General features: G+C 45.8%; 1 protein-coding gene across 2 annotated transcripts in view; it reads right to left on the bottom strand.

Annotated features, from left to right (window-relative positions):
* Rptor (regulatory associated protein of MTOR complex 1) overlaps positions 1-24881 on the bottom strand; it is a 350353-nt gene that overhangs the window by 145426 nt on the left and 180046 nt on the right. For both annotated transcript variants that reach the window (XM_059272251.1, XM_059272252.1), the window contains one exon: positions 21181-21356. In XM_059272251.1, the coding sequence (XP_059128234.1) occupies positions 21181-21356 (176 nt within the window). The remainder of the gene's footprint in view (positions 1-21180; positions 21357-24881) is intronic.

The following is a 24881-nucleotide window of genomic DNA, read 5'->3' as shown; positions in this document are numbered from 1 at the left end:
TCTTCAAAAGAAAATAAACACAAACAAAAGAAAAGTGATGTCTACTGAAGCCCAAACTGTGAAGTCAGATAACACCAGCCAAGAGGACTCCTCTGTGCAGCTCCACCACCAAGAGCCGCTGTTTTGGACAAAGTGGTGACACAAACCAGACTAAGCATCCAAACAGCCTTGCATGGCAGCATCTACACAGCAATCAGAAACTGGGCTGTTTATTCCGCCTTCCAGGAACCAGCCAGAGGAGACACCACTTTCCCCAGCAGGCCAGCTGCAGCCTGCCACCAACAATCAGGTTCCAGCCTGCTTTAATCCTTACACCAGAAGTGACCTGAGGCTAACCAATCCCTTTTCTATTTTCTGCCTCACAAGGAACTCTGATTCCTTTTTGGTCTTTGTTTCTGCTCTCTGCAGCTCTCTTCTGTCTATAAAACCCTTTGCTCTGTTCCACTCACAGAAACGTTGTTATAAAACTAAGGCAAATGGAAAAGCAGGGAAATCCAGGGGGGACGTGAGCAGGGAAAGGTGCCCCTCACTTTAAGTCCAACGGAGCAGCAAAAGTTCCAGCTCCACTGCCAGCTGGTGAGTCGACCGGCCAGCTGCAAACCTGATTATTTGCTAGGAACATCACCAGAAACCCCACTGAGGAGGAAAGGACATTGCTAAGCACCTTGTGTGGCCCTAGTGGCTCCTGATTTCACCTTGTCAGATTATAATTCCACTCGAGGCATTACCAGAGCCACCTCATGTATCAAATAAAAGAGAAAAGAAGCAAATGGTTCTTAGCAACCTCAGAGATATAAGTGGTATATGTGGCCAATGCTAAGACAGCTATCTGAGTCTCCCTCAGGAGCCTGTACCGCTGCCACACTTGGGTATGTCTTATTTTCTGGGAGAAGCTCAAAGCCATTCTCTTAGGTATGGTCTTTCTCCTTTACATGTTTTGCTTTCTCCTAACCCAATGGGAACTCTTTAGGCTGCTGAGGATGGCAGAGTAGAGCTGTGTCTCTGTACCCTCACACTGACAGGATGCCTAATTACAGACTCAAAAATAAAGGCGAGCTGGAAAGATGGCTAAAAGAACTGGCTGCTCTCCCAGAGGCCCCAGGTTTGACTCTCAGCACCCATATGGCGGCTCACAACTGTCCGTAACCACAAGTCCCATGGGATGCAGGGACACTAGGCACACAAGTTGTACACTAGACATATTTGTAGGCAAAACACCAACACACATTAAGTAAGCAAATGAATAAATTGACAATGCCAGCCTGTTGGATAGGGCGGATTTCTCCTGTAACCCAAGCTCTCAAGGAGGCTAAAGCAGAAGGACTGCTGCCAGTTCAGTGCCAGCCTAGATTACAGAGTGAGTGCTAGGCCAATCTGGGGTACAGAGTAAGATTTTGTCTCAAATGAACCTACCAAGTAAGATCTCTAAACTGTTTTTACTTTCCACCTTGATGCTAATTTACAAACTTTAGGTGTCACTTTGACTGTATAGAATGGCTTCCCAACGGCAGCCTCTAGGCCCACTGCCAGGATTAGACACATGTAAGGAAGGAACTGGTGTTTTCTCTGCTGTAGAACCAGGTGAGCTAACAGAAAAATGAATCCTTTCATTAGTAAGTGAAGAAACTCTGGCCAGCTTGAGTGTGGAGAGCATGTGGCTCTGGCAGGCCTTGCCTTTCTCTGCCATCCCCTCTGCCTTGCTAAAAACCATTAGATTACATTCCTAAAGCTAGCCACCAAGGTCTAGTCCCTTATTTGGATACATCCTCCTCCCGAGGCTGACTACCAAAGTTCAGCTATCAAAAGCTCCCTTTGGTTCACCTAATTAACATGTCCAATTAAAATTAAACACCTCACCCTAACACGGGGTTTCCATTCCCCCTTTACCTTTATAAACCGCCATTTGCCTATGGGTCACATCTGTCTCTCTATCCAGAGACAGTCCTTTGTCCCTCTGGGGCAGACACCCCTGTCCCCTCTCCCCCTTGTCCCTTGTCCTTTCTTTATCTCTTGTCTTTGTCCCTTATCCCTGCCCTCTGTCCCTCTGGGGCAAATAAATCTCCTCTGTACTGGGAGCTTGGTCTTGGGGTGTCCTGAGCAGATATTTTTCCTTTCAGTAAGAGACACAGAGGCTGGGAAGCAGCAGGCAGCAAGGGTGCTGCTCCCTGAGACACCATATTGTCTATCATTTTAGTATTTTCTCACCACTGTTTCAAATGGTTGAAACATGTCTTCCAATAAAAAGAAAAGGCAGTCAAAACAGGCAGCGGACGGGCGGGAAACCTTTCAGGGCTATCCACTTCACAGAGCTCTACACTTCAAGGGTGCAAACTTTCAAAGGTGCGCCCCTGCCTCCCCACACCTAGCCCCTTCATGTTTTCCCTGAGGCTATCAACAGCTGCAACACCCCTTCCCATGGAGGCAACTTCTTCTGGGGAGGAAACTTACAACACATCTTGCCCAGTGGAATGCTCCCACATGGCAGAACAGAGGAGCCCCTTCACGGAACTGTCCCCTAGTCTGTGACAGCTTCAGGCTCCTTGTTCCTCAGTCCAACTTATACCTAGTAAACAAGTCACATGGAGTACGTGCATACTGCGCATAGACTCGGACTAGAAACGGTGCCAGACTACTGTAGGAAGCGCAGAGTCAGAGGCCCACATGCAGAACTCTGACCTTCACACCTTCTCATTTAGGGCAACGCTTCTTGACTGCACACGATGGGAAATGGCCATGCAGCATCAGCCACCATCCCTGGAAATCACAACACCGTGCTAGAGAGAAGACAGTCAACAGCAGACAGGCGCAGACCCCATAAGTACACTTGGTGTTCACCACAGACAGGTGTGCCATCATCTACCTCGGTCTAGGAGGTAGGGTAGCTTTATGGTGGAAGTTTTGGATGGACTCTAAAACTTGTTTTAAAAAAATATATGATTCTTTTAAATTCCAAAGAACCAACTACTTAGATTCTATCCTCTCATGATCATTGATCTCACTTCTCTTTCTGCCACCTCAACTGTCCTTTCTGTATTAAGAAGTGTCACACAAAGTTCTAGGACTGTCACAAGCAGGAGGCTGGAGATCACCTGGACAAAGCAGACAGAAGGACACCACACTGCCCACGTTTCCACCACTTACCATTTGGTGGCAGCCGAGAGAGCCCTGACCCTAGGTAAGACTGGCCAGAGGCATGCTGAGAGCAGCACAGCATGAGGGGTCCCTAACACAGGGACTGAGATGATGTCACCACAGAGCTCTGAAACTGCTGCAGCACTAATGGCTCAGAGCCAAGACTGACTCTCATCTAAGTTCAAGTGAGAAGGGAAATTGGCTGGGAGGGATTTGAAGCAGGCTGGGACCACGCACTCCTTCCCCCCCCACATACAGGAAGGGCCAGCACTTGCAAAGACCAGGTTAGGAGACCAGAGAGATTGCTCTCCCTTCCTTTGCTACTATAATAGGCCTCGTCTACAAGGACACAATCAGATGGGTTGTCCAAGTCCCCGTCGGTTCAGTTTATCTCACATTTTAATCTCTGGCTAACCTTCACACAGGTCTCCCAGAAAACACTAAAGGTTTTTTGTTTTGTTTTGTTTTGTTTTTGTTTTGTTGTTATTTTTCAGCTGCTCTGAGTTCCCAGGAGAGAAAGAGCCACAAACTCTGAAATATCAAGCCAGGCAGAGTGATACAGGCCTGTCTGTAACCCCAGGACTTGGGATGCTGATGCAGGAGGATTAAGAAGTATTATAGCTTGGGCTACATGCTGAGGCCCTGGCTCACACAAGCAAATAACAGTGTCTATAAGCAGGGCCCTTTTTGAAAAAGTTCAATGTAATTTAAACCTAGACATTGCCCCCTGTTAATTTATTGGCAGGAATAGAGGAGGGAAATGGGGACAGAACCCAAGCCTTCAAACATGCTCCACCACTGAGCAATATCTTCAGTCTCATTAAAAATTGGAAAATCTCCCAGTGACTTTTTGACTGGTTCAGGTCTAACTCCTAACAGTCATACAAAAAAAAAAAAAAAAAAAAAAAAAAAAAAAAAAAAAACCCACACAGAAGCAAGGGGAGGGTGACCTGTGTTAGAGCAGGGGCAAAAGGCAGGACCCAAGATGTGTGGCCAAAGACAAAACAGTGTTTTTACTTGCCAATTAAAAGTTAATTAATGGAAACATTTGTCATTTAGAAAAGAGCTAAAGCAAGAAGGAAACATTCATGTCTCCACCTGCCTGTGTTGGCATCTCTCCTCCAGCTTGGGGCAACCAAAGATGTCAGCGCTCAGTCTTCCACCGAGTCTTTTATTCTAAGGCACCCATCCTAAGGCGTCTGTGCCTAAGTCTCCTATCATGAAGGAATCTATCCTAGCATGTCCACTGCAAAGGTTCTGAGGTGCCTTCAAGTCAGAGTACAGAAGCTGGACTGCCTGACTGACGGACTTCTGTGGCCGGCAGTTCACATCTGCCATTGTGACTCTTGCCCTCTACCAGAGAAAGATGTTTAGAAGAGGCCTAAAGAACCCAGCGAATGGCTAAGTGATGGGCCGAGGTGAGAGCACACCTCTGACTTTATATATACTTCTCTGTCGCACATTCCTTCTAGTACCTAGGCTCTCGCCACTAAAGGCAAACTAAGTGCCCAGAACACATCTGAACATTAACGTCTCTAACACAGATTTAACGTCTTCCGAATGGACCATTCATCAATTATGCAGTTGGCAGGTACCAGACATTCAGCTTCTTTTATGACCATGAGTACATTGTCTTAACAGAAGCAGATGGACATGGTGATAATATAGCCGGTTTAGATTTTGTAGGGAAGTCCAGCCAGAGGCAAAGAAAACCTTTATCAGAGAGCAAGCTTCCTACAGCAAATGAGAACTGCAGCCACGGCTAGAGAGATGATGGACTTGAGTCTAGGTTCTTTGTGTGCTCACTTTCACCAGCAGCAGAATTACTGGCCAAACAACAGCCTTTGGCTAGGAGGTGAGAAAGTATTATGACAAGCAGTCAATTACTGATGTTCTGAGAACAGGCAATGAGGTCAGACTAGTCGCCAATTAAACTTAAATGTAGATTGTGTTGTGTAGAAGGTATGATATACATTTTGTCTTGTCCCCTTCCAACAGGTAGGGGGGTTGGTAATGTTTCCTCTGTTGTGTTCCTGGTCTGTGGCTTCAGCATCAGGTGTACTCCACTGGGTACAGAGGCTTCTGGAAGGGGATAAGGCAACTGGTGGAGAGGGCAGACCTTTCTCAACAGTAATTCACACACTGTAACCCACAAAACCTCAGATCATGTATGGCCCTCAAGATAGAGTCTGTCTATCACAACCTGAGATGGGACAATTTCTCTTTGGAAATAAGGCCAGAGTATGCTGAAAATGACACATTTGTACATATGATATGGGGCAGTTTAACCTTCCAGCTTAGAAGCAACAGAGGTAAAGAGCTATATTTTCTGACATGCTAGTCCCATTCTAGAAACACATGTGGCGAATAATCCAGAACAAGGAGAAGTGGTGTGCTTTGGGAAGAGGAGCAGGAGTTCTGTCCCACAGAAACACTACTATTTTTTACTACTGGGCAAATGCTTAAGTAATTCTATCTATAAATATGATGGAATACTAAACTTGAAAGTAAAGTACCAGGGAATAATAAAGAGTGGTCATCGTGAGCCTGGAAACACAATATAAAGGTATATGTTGTGTTACATAGTGCATGGGCAGAACAGACAGACAACACAAAACATGAGACTGCACTGATCCTTTCAAGGTTTCCTTCCCATTGCTCGCTCCAGAACACTGTGCGGTAAGTGGGGGGAAGGAAGGCTCCCTCTGGAGCCCACACAATGGCGTGTGCATGTGGACACTGGAGCTGCAGGGTAAAGCGTGTCTCTGCCCTCTTCTCAGCCTCATGCCTTGCTTGTGGCACTCAGAGGCATACTTCAGCTAGAGGGATGATGCTCAGCTGGAAGAGCAGAGCCTTCTCTGAGAAGATGTAAACAAGGGACCTTAAACGGAGGCATAGGCAGAGAAAACAGGTGGTAAGGAATAAGCCTGTGGGAGAAAGGGATCCTTGAATGAACGTGTAAAGAGCTGATGAAGTCCTGCCTGAGTGAATACACATTGTTGCATGAGCATGTGTCACGGACCCCAATGCCTCAGACCCACAGGAACTTCCCAGGTCAGGCTTAGGGGTTTGGCAAGAGCCTCCCCCTGGTCCCGGTGTGGGTGTCGACAGTCTGTGCAAACATTAGCAACCACAACTTTCTCCTGTAGTATGACTACAACCTGAAACTGCTCCCCTACAGAGACCTCTCCCTGAAACTAGCTACAGTCTACTGTATGTAATAAAAACAGGCTGTGTAGTAGGTGTCCTCGATCAGAGCAAGCACAGCCCACCTGATCCTAGATTTTCTGTCTGTCACATCTCTAGTCCTACATCATTCCAGTCTGCTTTGCAGCAACAAACCCTTCAAGACGCACCATAAGCCAAACAGCAGAGCCAAAGGAAGAAGAATAGGGTGAAGAGGTGGCTGAAGACACCTTTGACCAAGCTGGACAACCTGAGTTTGATCCCTGGGACCCACATGTTGAGAGAATGGAGCTAACTCCCACAAGCTATCCTCCGACATGTGCACCAGTGGGATATACACACCCCATCCACAAAAAATAAACATAAGAAAAAATTTAAACCTGGTTACAAAGATAGGAGTAAGGCTTGCCACAGCTCCCCAGGCCCTGCCCAACTCTGGGAGCTAACACAAGCCTGCGCCTCCTCTGCTCAAAGCGGGGCTCCCTGTCCCTTGGAGGGGTGTGGCTTTGCTCTAGGCGGTTCACACTGCATGGAGTGGTGAAACAAGAAAGAAAAGGAAGATGTGGCCCCACGTAAGGGCAGATGTGAAGCCTGGACAAAGGGACAGACAGTATACTAAGTGTGTGAGGGAGTGAGTAAGGAAAGCCACATTTTAGAGAATGGTTTAACTATTTAAAAGCTTTCTATGCCAGAGGGGAAGAGAAAAGAAAGACTAATATCTTGAAGATAGATGCTGTGTCCGGTCCTCACATTCCTGTGGCATCTTGTGGTCCCTTGCATAATGAGTCCTCGGGGCAAGCTATATCACAGCACTGTGAGAGGCAGCCCTGATCAGCCCACAGAGAAGCCTGTGAGCTCTAGGAAGAATATAAGCTGGTTCTGGGGAAGCAGCAGCAGGCAAATGGAGAAAGCAGGCAGGGGTGGGCACCCAGTAGGCTCAGCTGTAAGTCAGGCTGCAACACTGGGCAGCTGCAGGTTAACACCTGGTCCCCAACCAATCACATGGCTCATGCATCCCAACTTACGGCTGTTTTGACTGGCCCTGGTGATTAGCAAAGACACATATGAAACCATGTTGGAAGTACCTTGTAAATTACAATGTATTACCCAATTAATAAATACAGGCTGACACAGACCTCACAGCTCCCATTCCACAGTACTTCCTGGACAGCTGCACTGCCTCTCTATTGCTGGGAAGCAGAGTGTCATCCTCACAGAGAAACTGGCTCACCCAAGGGAAAAAATGGACCAGACAGCATTCGGACTCTCAGAGTTTCTGCTTTCTCAGAGAGCCACACTAACATGGGCTGTTTCTAATAGACCATCAATCAGTGTTCCCTTCATGGGACAGGTGCAGGACAAGCAAGGTAGTGTGTATGGCCTGAGGAGAGCTTTGCCACACAATTGCTCACTAAAGGTACCAGTACCACAGAGCAGAACCTAGCTGGCAGAGGCCACAGTACTCCAAGTGTTCAATTCCAACTCTGGCCAGCAGTAGTTGGCCAGCAAGGTTAGCCCCAGTGGCTTACCCTGGAAGGCGGGATAGGCACAAATCAAAATAAAGGGAGGAGCCTTCCAACAAGCATCAAGGCTAACAACTGGCATGGGAGTGAGAAAGAAAAAGAAAAATTGCCCCATAAAAGAAAGAGATGCTTTTAAGTGACTGCTTCCCCATGCACTCACAGAATATACCGCTCCTTACCAGCACGCACATTAAAACCTTCTGCTGGAGATGCAGCTCACTGTGGCATAAGTCAGCCATGACTGCAGCACCTCTTCCCCGAAGTGCCTCCAGCAATCCCCTGGGTGCACTGGTGACAAACTGTGCCGAAGCTGCAGCATCACCAGGTATAAAGGGGCCCAGCCTGGCTGGGGCAGGCTTCAGCCAGGTGGCCTCATCACCAATAGCCATCGGGCTCAAAATGCCACTGTCTCTGACAGGAGAGATCTGGTACAGATCCTCTGTGCCTGCTCACACTGTGGTGGAGGGCTCTGCTCACTACGAATGGCATGCGTCTAAGCACAAAGTGGTGGTGAAAACTAGGACTTGCAAGCCCAGGGAGTCTTGGGTTCAAATCCCAGCTTTGCCACTGGCCGACTAGAGAACTCAGTGGTTAACTTCTCATATCCAGCTGTTTTAACTCATGAGAATAACAGACATCTAAAACCAGAATTGTGGAGATTAAACAAATAAAAAGCCTTAATTTGGTATATCATGAAAATCAAACACAGTTTCTTTCATGCACTCACTCCTCAACAATGAAGAGACAGCAAGAGGACACTTCAGGTACAGGAAGTGGAGAGGCAGGGCTAAGAAGACCCTGGTGGGAGCCACATTTACACCATGTCCACTCTGGGCGAGAGCCAGGCACCCCACAGAAGGGCCAGGGCAGAAGGGCAGCTCCAGAGCCAAACAGCATCACAAGCTAGACCTGGGGATCAGTCAGGACTGATTAACATTGGTCTTTGATATCTGGGAAGGGCAAGACCAAAGGCAAAGGTTTATATTTGCTTAAGAATCAGCATCAGGGGCTGATAATGTAGCTTAAGTCAGTAAACTTCTAGCAGGCATGAAGCTCAGTATTCAATACACACACACACACACACACACACACACACACACACACACACACAGAGAGAGAGAGAGAGAGAGAGAGAGAGAGAGAGAGAGAGAGAGAGAGAGAGAGAGAGAGAGATGCACATATGGACGTGATCAAGGACAGGTACCAACTTCTCACAAGGCGGTTATAGTGTGTCATCTGTACCCACACTACCTGCTACACCTTTCCCCATGCCAAGAACATCTTTTAATTTTTCACTTCCTTTATTTGTCCCATTTTTTCTTTATCTTTTCCTGCTTATTTACTTTGGAGAGGAGACAGCTGGACGAGGGTAACGTGTACCTAACGGGAGTGCTTTTCCACTCTGCACTGTAGATGATGCCCAAGCAGTCCTTGGCCTTCACTCCCGTGAAGCAGGGGCTGAGAGGGCTACTGCCTCTTCCCACTCTCCCAGCATCAAGTCTCCTTTGTAAGTGAGGTGGGTGGAGGGCTCCAGCTGCTTTGAGCCAATGGCATAGCAGCATGGCTTCTTAAAGAATAATTTATAATTGATAATTTTATCTGCATATAAAAGAAACTAATAACATAAACTATCTGGACCCTTGTCTTATAAGCACTGGGTGCTCATTCCTGGGCAGAGCCTGTGCCACACTGACCCAGGTCCACATCCATGCTCTCCCAATTAGGATTTAATTTCCTGGATGGTTATTACGGTCTGAATATACACATTGCCCTGAATTGTTCAACAGAGGACTAAGATCTAGTGAGGTACTAAGAATGGGCCTTCAGAGCATCTCTGTCCTGAGAGGACTGCAGTGATCCAGTTAGGCCTTTCTCTTCCCTTGTGATGCTCTCCACCATGTGAGGACACTGCTTTCACCCTCTCTAGATGGTGCTTCACCCAAACTCACTGCACAGTGTGTCTGCTGGTGCCTTCACCTTGGGATGCCCACATTCAGAAGGACAGCAATCATCTGCCTTGTATGTAGCGACAGCAAGTGAACATACAAGGGCATATGTGTAATATATTTTAGTCACTCTATACGGCAACTGCCATATAGTTTTTCACTCAGGAACCTCATCCTGTTTCTCATGTCCTGGGGACCATCTCTGCCCTCTGATACTCAAAGGTCCTGCTATACTGGGCTGTCTAAGCTTGACATCAGGCCTAAGGCCAGGACAGGAGCATCTACACAGGACTCCCTCCAATGTAACCTCATCCATCACAGGAGGCCCCAACAGAGAAGACACTGTGTTCCATCCCCTTCTTATTGTCAAAGCACTGATGGAAGTGTGTCCCTCTCCTTTTAAGTCCCCGTTCCCAGCAGACAGCCACTTGGACTCATAAATCCTTATCATCTGTGAACTCACAAGACTGCCTGCAACGTTGCCAACAATGGAAACAAAGGTTAACAAAAAGTAAGAACTAGTGCCCTCTGTGGCAACCCAGCCACATGGTGCATGGAAGTGATGAAAGTGGCCTTTGAAGTTTACTGAAGCCTGTCCTGTGTCATTAAAATGGACAGCAGTAGCATGAATAGCAAGAAGTCAGGAAAACAGGCTAATTGTCTCCAAGATTCATTCAGAGCACTTTAAAACAACGGTGCAGTGCTGTGCTACCATCTGCACAGGTCCTACATGGCAGCACAGCCCTGGCATGCTAAAGATGTCATCTGAGAGGCACCTCCGTGCAACATAGGTGAAAGGAAATGAGACTGCTTCTCCACCACCCGAAAAGTACCACCATTCACTGACAGTGCTCATGAGTGTCCGTTATTAAACACACAGCCGTATGGACCAACAAGCTTCAATGAAACATGGCCATGTATCACTGATCAAAGTTGTCAGCCTATGCATACTATGTGCACATAAATCAGACTAGTCAGACTGACATTAAAATGCCTAGATGTGCAGTCTGAAGACACAAATGTGCAAGTAAGCAGCCCAGAAGCAATTGTTCTATAAATATGAGGTCATTTAGATGCTTTGCAGGCACAAGGACCAGAACTAATTTGAAACAAGGTGATGATGGTTGGTATCCTAACAGCAGACAATAAGTTGCTCTCCTATCATTGTCTGATGCCAGTGAGGAGGACAGGGAGGCAGGGAGGGAGCAGGTTTCCTGGAATCACATCACTATCGCAGTACCATGAGAACCCTATTGTGAGCCAAACTGCATGCAACCTTGATTCTCTTCTGAACACACTTATGTCGAGAGGGTGTTCTGTTCATATGCTGCCCTTCAGCTATCTTCATACACAACCCCAGGTGCTGGTGCAGTCAACCTTGACAAAGACTCCAGATGCAATAAACTGCCCACTGAGAGCACTCCCGATAATGTGCTCCAGTTAGATTAATTAACACAGGAGAGGAGTGTGAGCCAAAAGAAAATTAGAAGACAGACAAGCTTCAAATCAGGAAGCAGAAATCAAAAGACAACTGTTCTGTAGATAGAAACATTCACTCACTAGGTATCTTTATGGGGAAACAGCATGCTTTGCAAAGGACTTAGGTGCCTACAATTTGGTCAGTGCAGCTTGGCTCCCACTACTGTAAACTATGTTGAGCTTTGTGACAGTTCTGAGAAGCAGCGAAAAGCTGGTCTTTAAAAATGCTGCCATTGTTCTGTCTACTGCTTCACATATGTGGGTACCCAGGAAAACTGTCCACAGTCCCAGGCTCCCCTACAACCCCAGACCCTGACAGCACACCTGTACTTACTCCTAGTTCTGGATGCTGAAAAGTCTCAAATCATAGAGTACTCTCCTGTGCCCCCATGCACATCTCCAGTAGGTGTCCTTCTATGTTTTACTCAGATATATGCATGCACTTAAATGGCTGCTACTGTACAGTATTTGTGTTTAATTTATATAAAAAAAGCACTGTGCTATAAATCTATCACTGTTTCTTATTTCTTCATTCAACATTTTGCATTTAAAAACACTTAAGTCAACTTTAATGAGGTTCAATTTGCATACAATAAAATACACCAGTTTAAGACGGCAGTTTGCAGCTGGGACTACTATCCTTCTGTATTCCCCACAGTCCCCACAGAGGACACTTCATTGCCCCTCATACCATCTGTAGACAGTCTCATGCCTGTGTGTGTGACCCCAGCAACTCTGGTTCTGTTTGCCTTTGTGTCATCTGGTCACCAGCTAGTCCCCTGAGTTTAACATAATATAAACCACTGTCATCTTTACAGCTTATGATGGTGCCACTGCTCTTGGAGGACGTCTGTCAGCAGCAGCTGTTATCAAACATTTCAATTTTAAAGGGTGGGGTGCTGCTGGTGTCACATTTGCGAGATCTCAAAATCCCATGTCATCTAGCTTTCTAGTTCTCTTCTTCCATATAGAATAAAAGCAGTGTTAATTTTTCTGTAAGGTATAATGAAGGGTGCAAGCTTCTTTGTTTTTTTTTTCTCTATATGCAACTTTAACCACCATTTCTGGAAAAACAGTCCTTCCTCATCAAATTATCTAGGCATCTTTGTCCAAAACCAACGTGCAGTTTGCATGCAGCATCACTGTCACGTGATGGTAGCTTTAGACTGAGTATAAAACACTGAGCCTTTCCCAAACTGTCCTGGCTATGACCTCTGTGCTTCTGTAAGTTTTAAAGTTAAGATTGTAATTGGGACAGCACTAAGCCTATAGATACAAGTTGAAGAGAATTAACATTTAAAATTACTGAATTTTGGCTGCTTGTGGTAAGAATGTATCTACAATCACAGCACTTGGGAGGCTGAGGCAGGAGGATTGCCACTAACTTCAGGCCAGTCTAAGCCAAAGAGTGAACCTGTCTCACACAAACCTACACACATAAAGCTGGGTGTTCCCACCTTTACAGTGTCACTTTCTGCCTCATTGTTAATCTCTGTGATGTTTTAGTTTTGCAACCTTAGCTCTTCATGTATTTTGTTATATTTATTCACAAGCACTTTAGAATGTTAATGGAAACCAGGTAGTGGTTAGGAAAAAATAAAACAAAAGACTCCAACTGGTTTGGGAGCAATTATCTCAGGTCCTGGGGGCCTGCTATGGTAGACTGTTAGTTCCAGGGGCTCCCATTGCCTTCTCCATGACTCCCACGTAATTGTGCTATCTGTGAATACACTCTAGCTTCCTTTTTGGCAACATGTGTTCCTATTTTTTTTTTTTTTTTTTTTTTTTTGGTTTTTCGAGACAGGGTTTCTCTATGGAGCTTTGCGCCTTTCCTGGAACTCGCTTTGGAGACCTTCCCCCAGCTTTCCTGAAATGCTTGTCCTCCCAGTATGGCGCTGAATAGGAAGTGATGGTGAGCCTCTCCCTGGGTCAGGGCTCAGAGAAAATGATCAGCCTGTCTTACAACTCAGTCTAAAACCAGCAGCAGTATTCCCCTCTCTTTCTAGTATGCTAGTACGCGGAAGGATCTGCCAGGGGTGGTCCAACTGTGTCCCGTGCATTCTTAGCAGCTATGCAGAACTGTCATACGGGTTTCTCCTTTATTATGTTGCATCTTGCTTTCCTGAGGGGAACCACTTGTGTAATCTGCACTTTATCCTTTCTATGAATCCTCAGGTTTCATTTCCCAACACTGTGCTAACAAGTTTGATATCCCTTCTGACAGGCACATCCCGCCCCACAGCAAAGTCTGATTTTGCCGACTTAGCATGTGGCAAATAACATTCCACACCTCCTCTTTTCTAATGTCTGTACGAGGACAGACATTCTTTTCTTAAACAGTGACAAAACTCATGGCACCCTTTCCTGACCCTTCCCTCCTCAGTCTCCATTTTTGGACTAACTCTTTGAGCTGCATCTCATTGCTCATGTGCTTTCCCTGGAATTCAGCCTGAGCATATATTACTTTGAAGTATTTTCAAGTTGCATACCTGATGGCACATTGCTGTAACCCCAGCATGCAGGAGGCTAAGGCAGGATTGATTGTGAGTTCCAGGCTAGACCAAGGCACAGAGATGCTCTGTCTCAACATCAAGAACAATAATAAGCTAAACAAAACAAATTTTAAGAAGTATTTCTTTTTTACCCCAAACCTTTTCTTTCTAAGTATGTTTCTGGGCATTAACTTTTTAAACTAGGGTTTGAGAAATGTGATGAGAACTGTCACCACAAGGTATGTCCCTCCCGCATTTCTTTAAACCCTGTCCATTCATTATTGAGTTCCAACTATATTGTGTGGTCAGAGAACAAAGAAAACATGAAGGAGATCCTCTGGGTTTATTGATGTCTCCTTTGCAGTCTGGACATGGTTTACTTTACGAATGGCCGCCATCTATGTGCAAAAATAATGCATACTCTTTCTTGGACAGATGGTCCTATGTGCAGCTATAGATCTGGGTGATTAACCCTATTATTACAATCCTCTTTTTTGCTGGAACTTTCTATCTGAAGAGTTCTGAACTTGCTCCTGGCTTAAGTCTCACCTTACGTGTCAAGGTCACACTGTCAAGACTGCACCCTCCTGCCTTCTTGCTCCTTTCCACAGTGAAACACTTTGTTCTGCCCGCTTCGGTGCCACGGGGGACTCAACTTGGACGCTAGCCTCTGCTAGCTGCTCTTTGTCCTCTCAATCCTTTGACTTTCAACCTTTGTATTTTGTCTTCAATGAGTCTTATGGTTAGCTGCACCAGCTGCCTCTCATGTTCACTCTTGTCTCAGAGCTCACCCTGTCGTTGAGTATATTTCCAGAGTCCACTCTTTTTTGTCTGTTTGTTCCTTCCTACATCCTCTGTACACTCACCTGCATGCCTCAGAGCTGGGCATCTCTAGCATGGTGAGATAACCTGGTTTGTTTGGGAGGGGTCTTCACAACTCACTTCTTTCTTTCTTCTTGCCTTTCCCTTTCTCTGACTCTTCCAGAGCCGTCTCTACAATGGCAATTCACCTTCTCATTCTCCAAACTGTTTTCTAAGTAGTTTACATCCATAACATTTGCTTTCCTCAATCAGTCCTCCTTTCTGAGCCATACAGCAAAGCGGCTAACTCAACCAGGGCGAGGGGAGAATGGCTGCACTGTTAGTTACAAGCCTCTCAGCCTGCCCTTGTCTATGCCCTGAAGACTAGCTTCACTGTCTCGGCCTCTACTCCACCCCCAGTGGGGACTCAGCCACCTCCAAGAGTCCCAGACTCTCTCTAGATTCCATCAGCTTAACTGTCCCTTATGTCACTTGGAGTTCAGGCTCACTGGGGAAGTCAGTGGTCCAGGCCACTCTGTGTAGTCTAATTCTTCTTTTTCTTATGACCAAAGTCATAGTACTTCATTCTCTATCATGGGATGCTAAGTGTATAGTTGAGTGCGAGAGAAACATCCTGAGTGGATACATGAAGAGTCGTACAGCTTGGCTGGCTCAGGAACCACTCAAAGGCAAGTTGGGATCTGCATAGGACCTGAAGACAGCTGGTTTCCAGATGGTGAAGCCAATTCTTAACAAGAAGACTCCAGGTCAGACTCTTCAGGACCAAGGTCAAAGGACACTTAGTGCAACACTGCCAGGTTGGTCGGCCAGACATGGGCTATGTTGTACTTCTCTTTTTCTTTGCTTCTTTGAGACAGGGTCTCACCATATAGACTAAGCTGGTCTTAGATAACTCAGCAATCCTTCTGACTCTCAGCCTCTGGCATGCAAGGATTACTTTTCTTTCCTTCAAAGAATCTAAACAAGAAGGCTGGAGAGATGGCTCGCTCAGTGGCAAGAACACACATCACTCTTCCAGAAGACTTGAGTTCAACCTCAGCACCTGTGTCATGTGCCTCACAACTACCTGAAATTCTAGCTCTAGGGAATCTCACCACCTCTTCTACTGCGCATGTGCGTACACACACACACACACACACACACACACACACACACACACACACACACACACCCCTCACCACTTCTAGCACACACACTTACACACATGCATGTACACATACACCCTTAGTTAATTCTCAATTGCTATGACCAAAACATCACGACCAAGGCAACATATTAAAGAAATTTGGGGCTTAGGTTTCCAAAGTCCATGACCAGCATGGTATGGAGCATGGCAGAAGTAGGCAAGCATGGCACTAGAGTAGTAGCTGAGAGCTCACTTCTGGAATCCACCCACAGCGACATACTTCCTCCAATAAGGCTACCCCTTCTAATCCTTCCCAAACAGTTCCACCAACTGAGGATGAAGTATTCAAACACATGAGCCTATAGTGGCCATTCTCAGACATCACAGAACCTAAACAAGATCAGTACTTAATGGGGACACAGGAAGTCTATCCTCTAGCAAAGCTGTTGAATTTAGAAGACTTCTCGGAGGACAGATGGTTTACTACTATCTAAACTACAAAATCTTATGTTTGCAGAAGCAACTCCTACAGATTTTTGGCTTAGTCTTCAAAGAAACAACATGTGTCACCACAGTGTCCGAAATGACACATGATGGCAAAGAGCTCTACACCTTCCTTACACAGGATGCATGCCAGGGTTTATCTTGCTGGGGCAATGGGAGCAGAACTGCCTCTGCTGCAAATATCTTCAACACTGCACAGTTAGCACTTAAACTCCAAAAAGTCAGTGGCTTAACTGGAAGGAATTCTTGACCTCACTCCAATCCAAAATAATGCTGTCATTTTCATAATAGACAGCAGAACTGTAAACAGACTATCTCGGTTAGAACTTACAGCAGCACAGAAATATGTCCATAATAAATTCAAAATGGTATTATGCTACCCAATCAAAGAAAACAGCCAAGGGGGAAAAAGTATGTATTTTGGATTCTTATACTATACTGATGTATATGGGGAGGGGATGAGGCAATTATAGAGAATATTACAATTGTTCACTTAAGAATTAACTGAAATCAGCTCTGAAAAGAAGACTGAGGCAAAAAAGAAAAAATATCAGAACAATGTCTTCCAGTTTCATCAGTTAAGACTCAACACACCTGCCAACAGACTTTGTACATAAGAAGCTCAGCTGCATCTATACTGTTTATAAAGCACATCAGCATTCTTTAGCAACTTCCTTTATAGAATGAAGATAGTAGTTTTCAATATTATCAAGGGAACGAGGGAGGGAGAGGAGGTCCTGAGTTTTCTTTCCTAGGCTGTTTGCAGCATAGATGATCTGGCTGTCATTTTTAGCCAGATCCTGGTTCCATGTTTCTGCAGCAGAAACTGGTAAACTACAGCATACAGATCAGCCTGTAAATAATGTTTCACCATGCTCATCTGTTTACATCCTGTCCCTGGATCCTTTATGCTGCAACAACTGAGCTGGGGCTTCTGATCAAAGAGCCAGGACTATTCACCACCTGACCTCTGAGTTAGCCTGCCTTTATCTTCATGACTCCAAACGTAAAGCCCCAGACTGCAGTTTGTTAAAACATGGAGGGACATGGGGGTGATGGGAGAGTTTTTGAGGTTCAGCACAGAAACAAAGGCTGCGAGTCAATAAGCCCAAAAGCTGACATTTGCCGTCCTTTGAAGATAAAATCTTGGTTATTTCTTCCCATATTGTACTTTTCAGTAATTCTCTTAAAAGATACATTCAATTTGTATTTAAAAGATAAAAAATTGACTTTAAAATGGAAAAAAACTAATTCTAAAAATATGGGTAAGTACACATGAAGAAATATACTCCCCTTTCCATTAGAAGGAAAATGAGTTTTAAAAATTGCAGAGTCTCATATTTCACCTGCTACCACCAGAGGTACCAGAGTTCAGTACACTACCCCACTCAGTCTTATTTCAGCATCTCCCTTTGGTGGAAGATCTACCCACCTGAGCCACCACAGTAGCTCAGGCACTGGCTGTGAGGACCATTGTCCCCAGCTGCAGCCTAATGACTTCTAAGTCCATGTTAGGATAGCTCTATTAACTTGTTTTTACTGTACTTCCTATTAAAGCTTAATGCTTACTTAAAAAAAATTAACTTATTTCCCCAGCCCAAAAAAAGATGTCGGGCAGCTAAGCAATGATACATGATTTGGGTAGAGTAAGCCCATTCAGGGCTCGGCAGTGGTGTGGTGAGTCCTTAGGGCTGCAGTCCTATAGGCACAGCCCTTGCCAACGTGAAGTGGAAGGGCAGCGCAGGACAGACCACACTGAGGGGCTAACACAGGAACTGGAGTGGTGTGTCAGGAAGACATGGGTGAGTCCAGGCACGGTTTCAGGCTCTGTGGATGCTTGTGTCTTTCTTCTCACCCTCCCTGCACATCCAGTCACCTTGCCTAGACAACTGCAGGACTCTGCCTGCAGGCAGTGCACACAGAGTGACTGCAAAGCTAATGCCCCATGTCCATTCTGGACCCAGAAAGCACTCAGACAGAAAAGCTGGAGTCCCAAAGGAAAGACAGAAGTGGCCATGCATCCAGCTCTGTGGGATCCACTGTGGCCTTGGCAGCTCTGACACACAGCCACTCCACAGCTTCTTGCTTATTCTACTAGATATGATCACAGCCTACTGAAGACTGGCAGCCTCCCTTATCACTACCTGGATCATCTTCTTAAATACAATTCTCCAGTAATTTCCTACATACACTCTTTGGGCTATCCCTCAGGGTCTTAGGTGATGAAGTCATTCAGTACCCCTACAGCTTAAAAAAGCCCACCCTCTGGTCATGATTACCTTTCCGGCCTGGCAGGGCTGACCTGCTCATTCTTCTGGGACGTTTGGCAGGGCACACCTATCTGACTACTCTCCCTCCTCTCAAACCCTGACTCGGGAAGCACTCCATTTCCACTCCCAGCTGCTGGAAAGGAACGCTTGATTATTCAAGGCCTAAAGGAATACATCTGTCCCATGGAACTCAGCAGCTTCTGGTGCCACGAATCCACTCAGTCCTTGGTCATAAATTGCCTTGAAATGTTCACATTACTTTATCTTGCATAAAGCACCTATTTAAAAAGAATCTTTCAGGCCATGTTCCCTCTCCCAGAGGCAACATGTCTGTCTGCAAACCTGCCCACAGTGCTCAGCTTGGCCTCCTTCAGGAACAGCTGGAGTAGCATGCTCTGCTTCCAGGAAATGGATCGAGTGTACAAACTCCCGGATAGCTAGGCCCACACATACTCTGTGGGTCCTCACTCTTTAACCTTAAAGTGACCAGACACACATTCAGATAGGAAAATAATGTTCCCATCGACTGACAAATGCAAAGGCCTGGAGACAGACAGGGTGGCACATAAGCAACGAGGCTTTGAGTGAAGCATATTCTGCCATGAACATGTTCAGTCTGGTGCAGGAGCTGGGTCAGAGTCCCCCAGGTCCTGACACTCACACCCCGCTATCTGGGGCCTTCCAGCCCTTTGCCATGTAAGCCTTGGTTTCTTCCTCTGTCTCCTAATGCTGCCTGGCATCTTCTGCCTCCCCTGGAATGCTGACCCATGTGTTTCCAGTGAGGCTCATCTACCTAACCTCGGCAGTCTTCCTGACAGAAGTCACACGCTACCTTTCATTTCAAACTACACAGAACCAGTTCCTTTCTCCTCAGGCTCCTTGGCCTCTCTTTCTTACCTGGCTTCTAGCTACCTGCAACGTGACATATCTCCTCCTTGTGTAAGTTACACCTGCATTTGGTTAATTCTGCCTCTTTCTACACAGTTAGGTTTGAGGGATGGTATGCTCCTTGGATATCTAGTTCAGTCATGTATGGCTATGCCACTAGGTGCAAAAGAGAATGCCCAGGCCTAGATCCAGGCACACAGTCTGTGGATCTTTTCCAGGCAAGAGACTCCAGGGCTGACCACATTGCTCATAAACCTAGGTCTATACCTCTCTACAGTTTCTATGAGTTTGGGGAAGGACCAGGAAATTGAGTCTGGACTGCCAAGCTGACATGATAAAGACCCAGGCAGGCATCTCACAAAGGGTGCAGTGTGCCAGCACAGCTGTACGGCTCTCATCCAAACCCTTCAGATGGTGGTGAGACTGTGGCTGCATACAGGCTTTCCAGCAGCACATAAATGAAAAGTTGGTACTAAAGACTACTAGTACAGTGTGGCAAGTTGGACACATGCCACTTGTTGAGAGTGCAAGCAGCCATAGTATTCAAATGCAGGCTGGGTCTGATACACCACATACATTTCCTTAGAGTATTTCCACAGGACTCAAAGAAGTATGGTGGTAGAGGGGTCACTTTTCACTGCTAAGATGAACTCGGATACTATACTTCAAGCAAGAACTGCAGTGATTGCTTTCATAGATAACTTCCTTCTCCCCAATAAAAGTTGGTGAGGCTAATCTTAGCACTACCTCTGGCTACTCCCCTTAGTGAACAAAGATGTGCACAGGGTGCTCCTGGACACCACAAAGCAGCAAACCGTATGTGACCAGATCCAAGGGGAAGAGCTCCATTGTTGTCCTTTTTTTTTTTTCTTAAATTGTTGCTTCCTTTTAAGCCACAGCTGTCTGAATCAGAAACTGCAACTCAGCCGGGTTAGGCCACAAGAGCCACAGCCTGAGGGAATTCTGTTCCCTCAGGCTCTGACTGCTGTGGGATAATGCTTTTGTATACTGGTTTAATAAAATGCTGATTGGCCAGTAGCCAGGCAGGAAGTATAGGCGGGGCAAGGAGACAAAGAGAATTCTGGGAAGAGGAAGGATTGAGTCAGAAGTCACCAGGCAGACACAGAGGAGGCAAGATGCCAAGGCAGAACTGAGAAAAGGTACCAAGCCATGTGGCCAAACATAGATAAGAATTATGGGTTAATTTAAGTGTAAGAACTAGTCAGTAATAAGCCTGAGCTAATGGCTGAGCAGTTATAAATAATATTAAGCCTCTGAATGACTATTTTATAAGCGGCTGCAGGTCCAAGGTGGTGGGGGGAGGGCAGGAGGGACCCAAAAATCCTTCCGGTAACATCCGACTCTTTCAGAACTACAAGGGAACTTAACTAAACTTCTGTCCCTCTAAAGAACTCAAGATTCAAAGGTTAAGGAGGAATTCTGCTCCTCTGAGGCTGAATAGCACGTAGCTCACCTCCTCTCACTGCTCCTATCTTCTAAAAAGCCCTTATGCGTCTCCTGGCCCCTCCTTAAAAACCCTTCTCCAACTGGCTCCTCCCTGCTACTTCCTGTCAGCTAGCTGCTAACACAGCCTCCTGACTGCAGGTGACTGCATCATTAAACAAATGTTCCAGAGCATAAACAAAAGTAACACACCTTAAAATAATATTCTACAACACTCCATCCACCCTCAGACTAGACCCAGGCAAACACCCAGGTCCTGAGACATCAGAACACATGGCAGGCACACTGCTGTGACCAGGATAATGCCTTTGGTCCCTGAGATGAAAACCTGGACTATAGGACACTTACCAGCGCAGAGCAATCTTGATGGGAGTGGTGAGACAGGATGTGAACAGGTCGGCTGGAAGGTCAGGGATCATTGGCAAGAGCTCATGTGCCTCGCAGGCTGCCAGCTGGATGCAGTTTTTCATTGATGGAGGCAAGGGCATCTGGGCAAGTGGATGGTTTGGGTTAATTGCAGCTACCTACAGGAGGACACAGAAAGACAGTGGCTTAGTTGACACTCCTGGGGGAAAACGCTATGCACTGAAAAGGAAGACAGCTGGGCTGGAGAGATGGCTCAGAGGTTAAGAGCACTGGCTGTTCTTCCAGAGGTCCTGAGTTCAATTCCCAGCATCCACATGGTGACACAGCCATCTAAAATGAGATCTGGTGCCCTCTTCTGGCCTGCAGGCAGAACACTCATTGTATACATAATAAATAAATAAATCTTTAAAAAAAAAAAAAAAAAAAGAGAGAAAGAAAAAAGAAAAGGAAGGCAGCACCAAGCGAACAAGGCTCTACCCTGGACAAACTTTCCCTCTGTTAAGGCCCTTCCACACCCCATGATGGTGTCAGTATTCACACACACCCTGCCCAATCTTCCGTACTGACCTGTTTAGGTTGAACATTCAGTCCCCAATTTATCATGACATTACTGTGGAGGGTTTAATGGCATGGAAAAAAGGTTTGGATAGATTTAAGCATTGCCTCTTTAAGGCGGGGAAAATATGGCATATTTGATATTTCCCTCAGTGACATTTGGTGAGGTAAAAGCCCTGGACTGAGGCCATACTGCATGGAAATTGGAAAGGATTAAAAAAAAAAATTACTGCATACCTCAATAATGTCCATATCTCTTTTCGGACTTAAAACCAAGTCAAAATTGTACACTTTTTGTTTGTTTGAGGTACTGTCTTGCTCTGTATCCCAGGCTGGTCCTGAATTCTTCCTGCCTCGCCCTCCTGAATGCTAGGGTTACACACAGGGATGAGGCTCCATGTTCAGTTGCCGAAGTAAAAATCTTTTAATAAATAATTTAGTGCATTCAAACACTGGCAAGTGACAGGACTGGCTGGTATGTGACCTACTCACATTGCCACAGAGAGCTCTGTGCCTGGCTGTGTCACCAAAGCAGCAGCAGCCATCGAAACATGCATGATACACCAGAATGATTTTGCTTTACACAGTGCCCAGCTAGGGGAAGCAGAGCAGCTGTGAGCAATGGCTTGCCTTAAGCAAGCAGTGTGATGCAGATGATAATAGCTGCTCACAGGCATGTGGCACTGAGGAAGAGAAATCCCTGGAGCACCACAGTGTGGGCCCCAAAGCTGCTCATCAGCATCGAAAAGACAGCTCAAGGGAGACAGACCACAGGGCAGAAGGGAAGGCAAAATACTGGCATATGAATTCTCATTAGTGGGCCTGCATGACACACAGGTACCTGAGATAACAGGGAACTCAGACAACACCGACTACAGAGGCCCAGCAGCTTTCAGCAGCCCTCTATGAGTGCCCATGATTGGGCCATAATGAAAAGCTTTCTATTATGGAGCCCCAATTTAACCCAGTCCATCTTGGTTTAGGATCTAGCAAAACAGTTGCGTCTCAAAGTTGATGAACTTTAATGCCCCAAAGAACCTTCTCCCTGGCGCAGTTTTATTTACTTATAAGGCCATTTGAGAGCAAGGATCACTCAGTCTCCTGAGTTTCTAGGTTGTTGCTTAATCCTTTGCATTATTAATCCCATGAGACAAGACACCATTGCATTGTGTAGCCAGATGTTTCTCTGGTCCTGACTGGCCCCAAGGTCCAGACAAATCTCTCCCACCCATGGTCCTGCAGCCGCTTATAAATAATTACTCAGAGGCTTATATTAATTATAAACTGTATGGCCTATGGCTTCAGCTTCTTGCTAGCTAGTTCTTTCATCTTAAATTAACCCATTTCTATTAATCTATATGTTGCCACGTGGCCATGGTGTTACCGGTCTGCTGGCATCCCTCTCCACTCCACCCTTCTTCATCTCAACTTCAGTTTGAATGTACCACCTAACCTCACCCTGCCCTGCCACAGGCCAATGCAGCTTTATTTATTATCCAATGGGAGCCACACAGGCAATCCTGATGGGCACCGAGGAGGGTAGCATGTCAGAGAAGTGTCATTCTAAGTCCCACAACCACCTTTACTCCTTGCTGACAATTCCTGTTAGTTGCACGAATCTTATATTTCTCAATGCTCTCTTATACACACTATTCATCTACTTCTTCCACTATTCTTATGTGCTAAGTTTTATCTCCATTTGAAAAGAACTCCAGCAATTAGGAAACAGACTTCAAAGAACAATTTGACTGTAATCTTAGCACTCAAAAGGCTGAATGAGGCAGGAGGACCACTTCGAGTAAAGCCAGCCTGAACTACATACTGATGTGACTATCTTCCTGCTCTGATCTTGTTTTAGGACTTCTCTTGGCCCATTGTTTCTTTTAGAGCAGTGGTTCTCAACCTTCTTGATGCTGAGACCCTTTAATACAGTTCCTCATGTTGTGGTGATCCCCCAACCACAAAATTATTTCCATTGCTACTTCCTAACTGTATTTTTGCTACTGCTAAGACTGGTAATGCAAATACCTGATATGCAACCCTTGTGGGGGTTGAGACCCACAGGTTAAGAAGTACTGTTCTAGACCCTCTTGAGTCTAGCTGAGGCATCTGATATTGAGGTTCCAAGCAGCAGGCCTTTTACAGCAAATCTACACAGCTGTGCCAGCCCCTGGACATACAATGTTAACATCTCATTGTCCAAATGTCGGCTGCAGCATCTTCAATTCCTCCAATGGTGAGTTTCAAAAGCATATTTTACCAATTACCCTCTGCACTACAGAAATATTAAGCCCAAAGCCAAAATTCAGACACTTGTATACACAACTGCAAAACAATATAAGCCATTTAATAAAAACATCAGTTTCTAGGGAAATAAGTGTTAAATTCTATGAAATATAAAATAAGCCACCTTAAATATTTTATATTTTGCCTTCCTGGGGACCAAACCTAGGGTATTACATAGGCAAACACTCTGGCTAAGCTGCACCCCAGCCACGTGGGAATTCAAATGTACAGTTCAGAATTCAGTGGCTTGAGCAATATTACCAAGGTTTTCTTAAGGCACAGAGAAGGAAGGCAAGATCATGTGTAAAATAATGTTCTGGGCTCTGGCTGTATAAGCTAAAACAGACGGCAAAGCCACAGCTCTCTGCACAGGAAATTAGTTTCCAGGTCTGTCACATACACCCTGCTCTACAGAATGATAGGTCTGGACAGATCTGCTCATGTAGGGTCAGGTGAGAGCCCTGGAGCCTGCAGAGGCATCAGATCGCAGCCTCAGGACAGGCACTTGGAGAGCAGGTAGAGCTGCAAGGAAGTGCTCTTCAATGCCCAGCCTGGTGGAAAAGGCCTTAAGGGGAGCAGAGAAGACGACCTCTGCACCTGGGTAGGATCTAGGAAGGCAGCAGAGGCAAGGGCAGAGTCCTGAAGTGTGGATTAATGCCCTGGAGATGTCTGTCTGGAGCTGCTGGCAGACTGGTATTGTTTTAGTAAGACTGCTAACTACCAACAGTCAGGGATACATAAAGGCAGCCAACAATGATGAAAATGAAAACCACTCTAAATAGGAAGGAACGGCCAGTGACCTGCAGTCTAAAGTCAATTCTCTATTTTCCCTTTTGATTAAA

The sequence above is a fragment of the Peromyscus eremicus genome, chromosome 8a (genome assembly GCF_949786415.1).
Source record: "Peromyscus eremicus chromosome 8a, PerEre_H2_v1, whole genome shotgun sequence".
Taxonomy (NCBI): domain Eukaryota; kingdom Metazoa; phylum Chordata; class Mammalia; order Rodentia; family Cricetidae; genus Peromyscus; species Peromyscus eremicus.
Note: the sequence above shows the minus strand (reverse complement) of the source record. Positions and strands in the feature narration are given on the sequence as shown.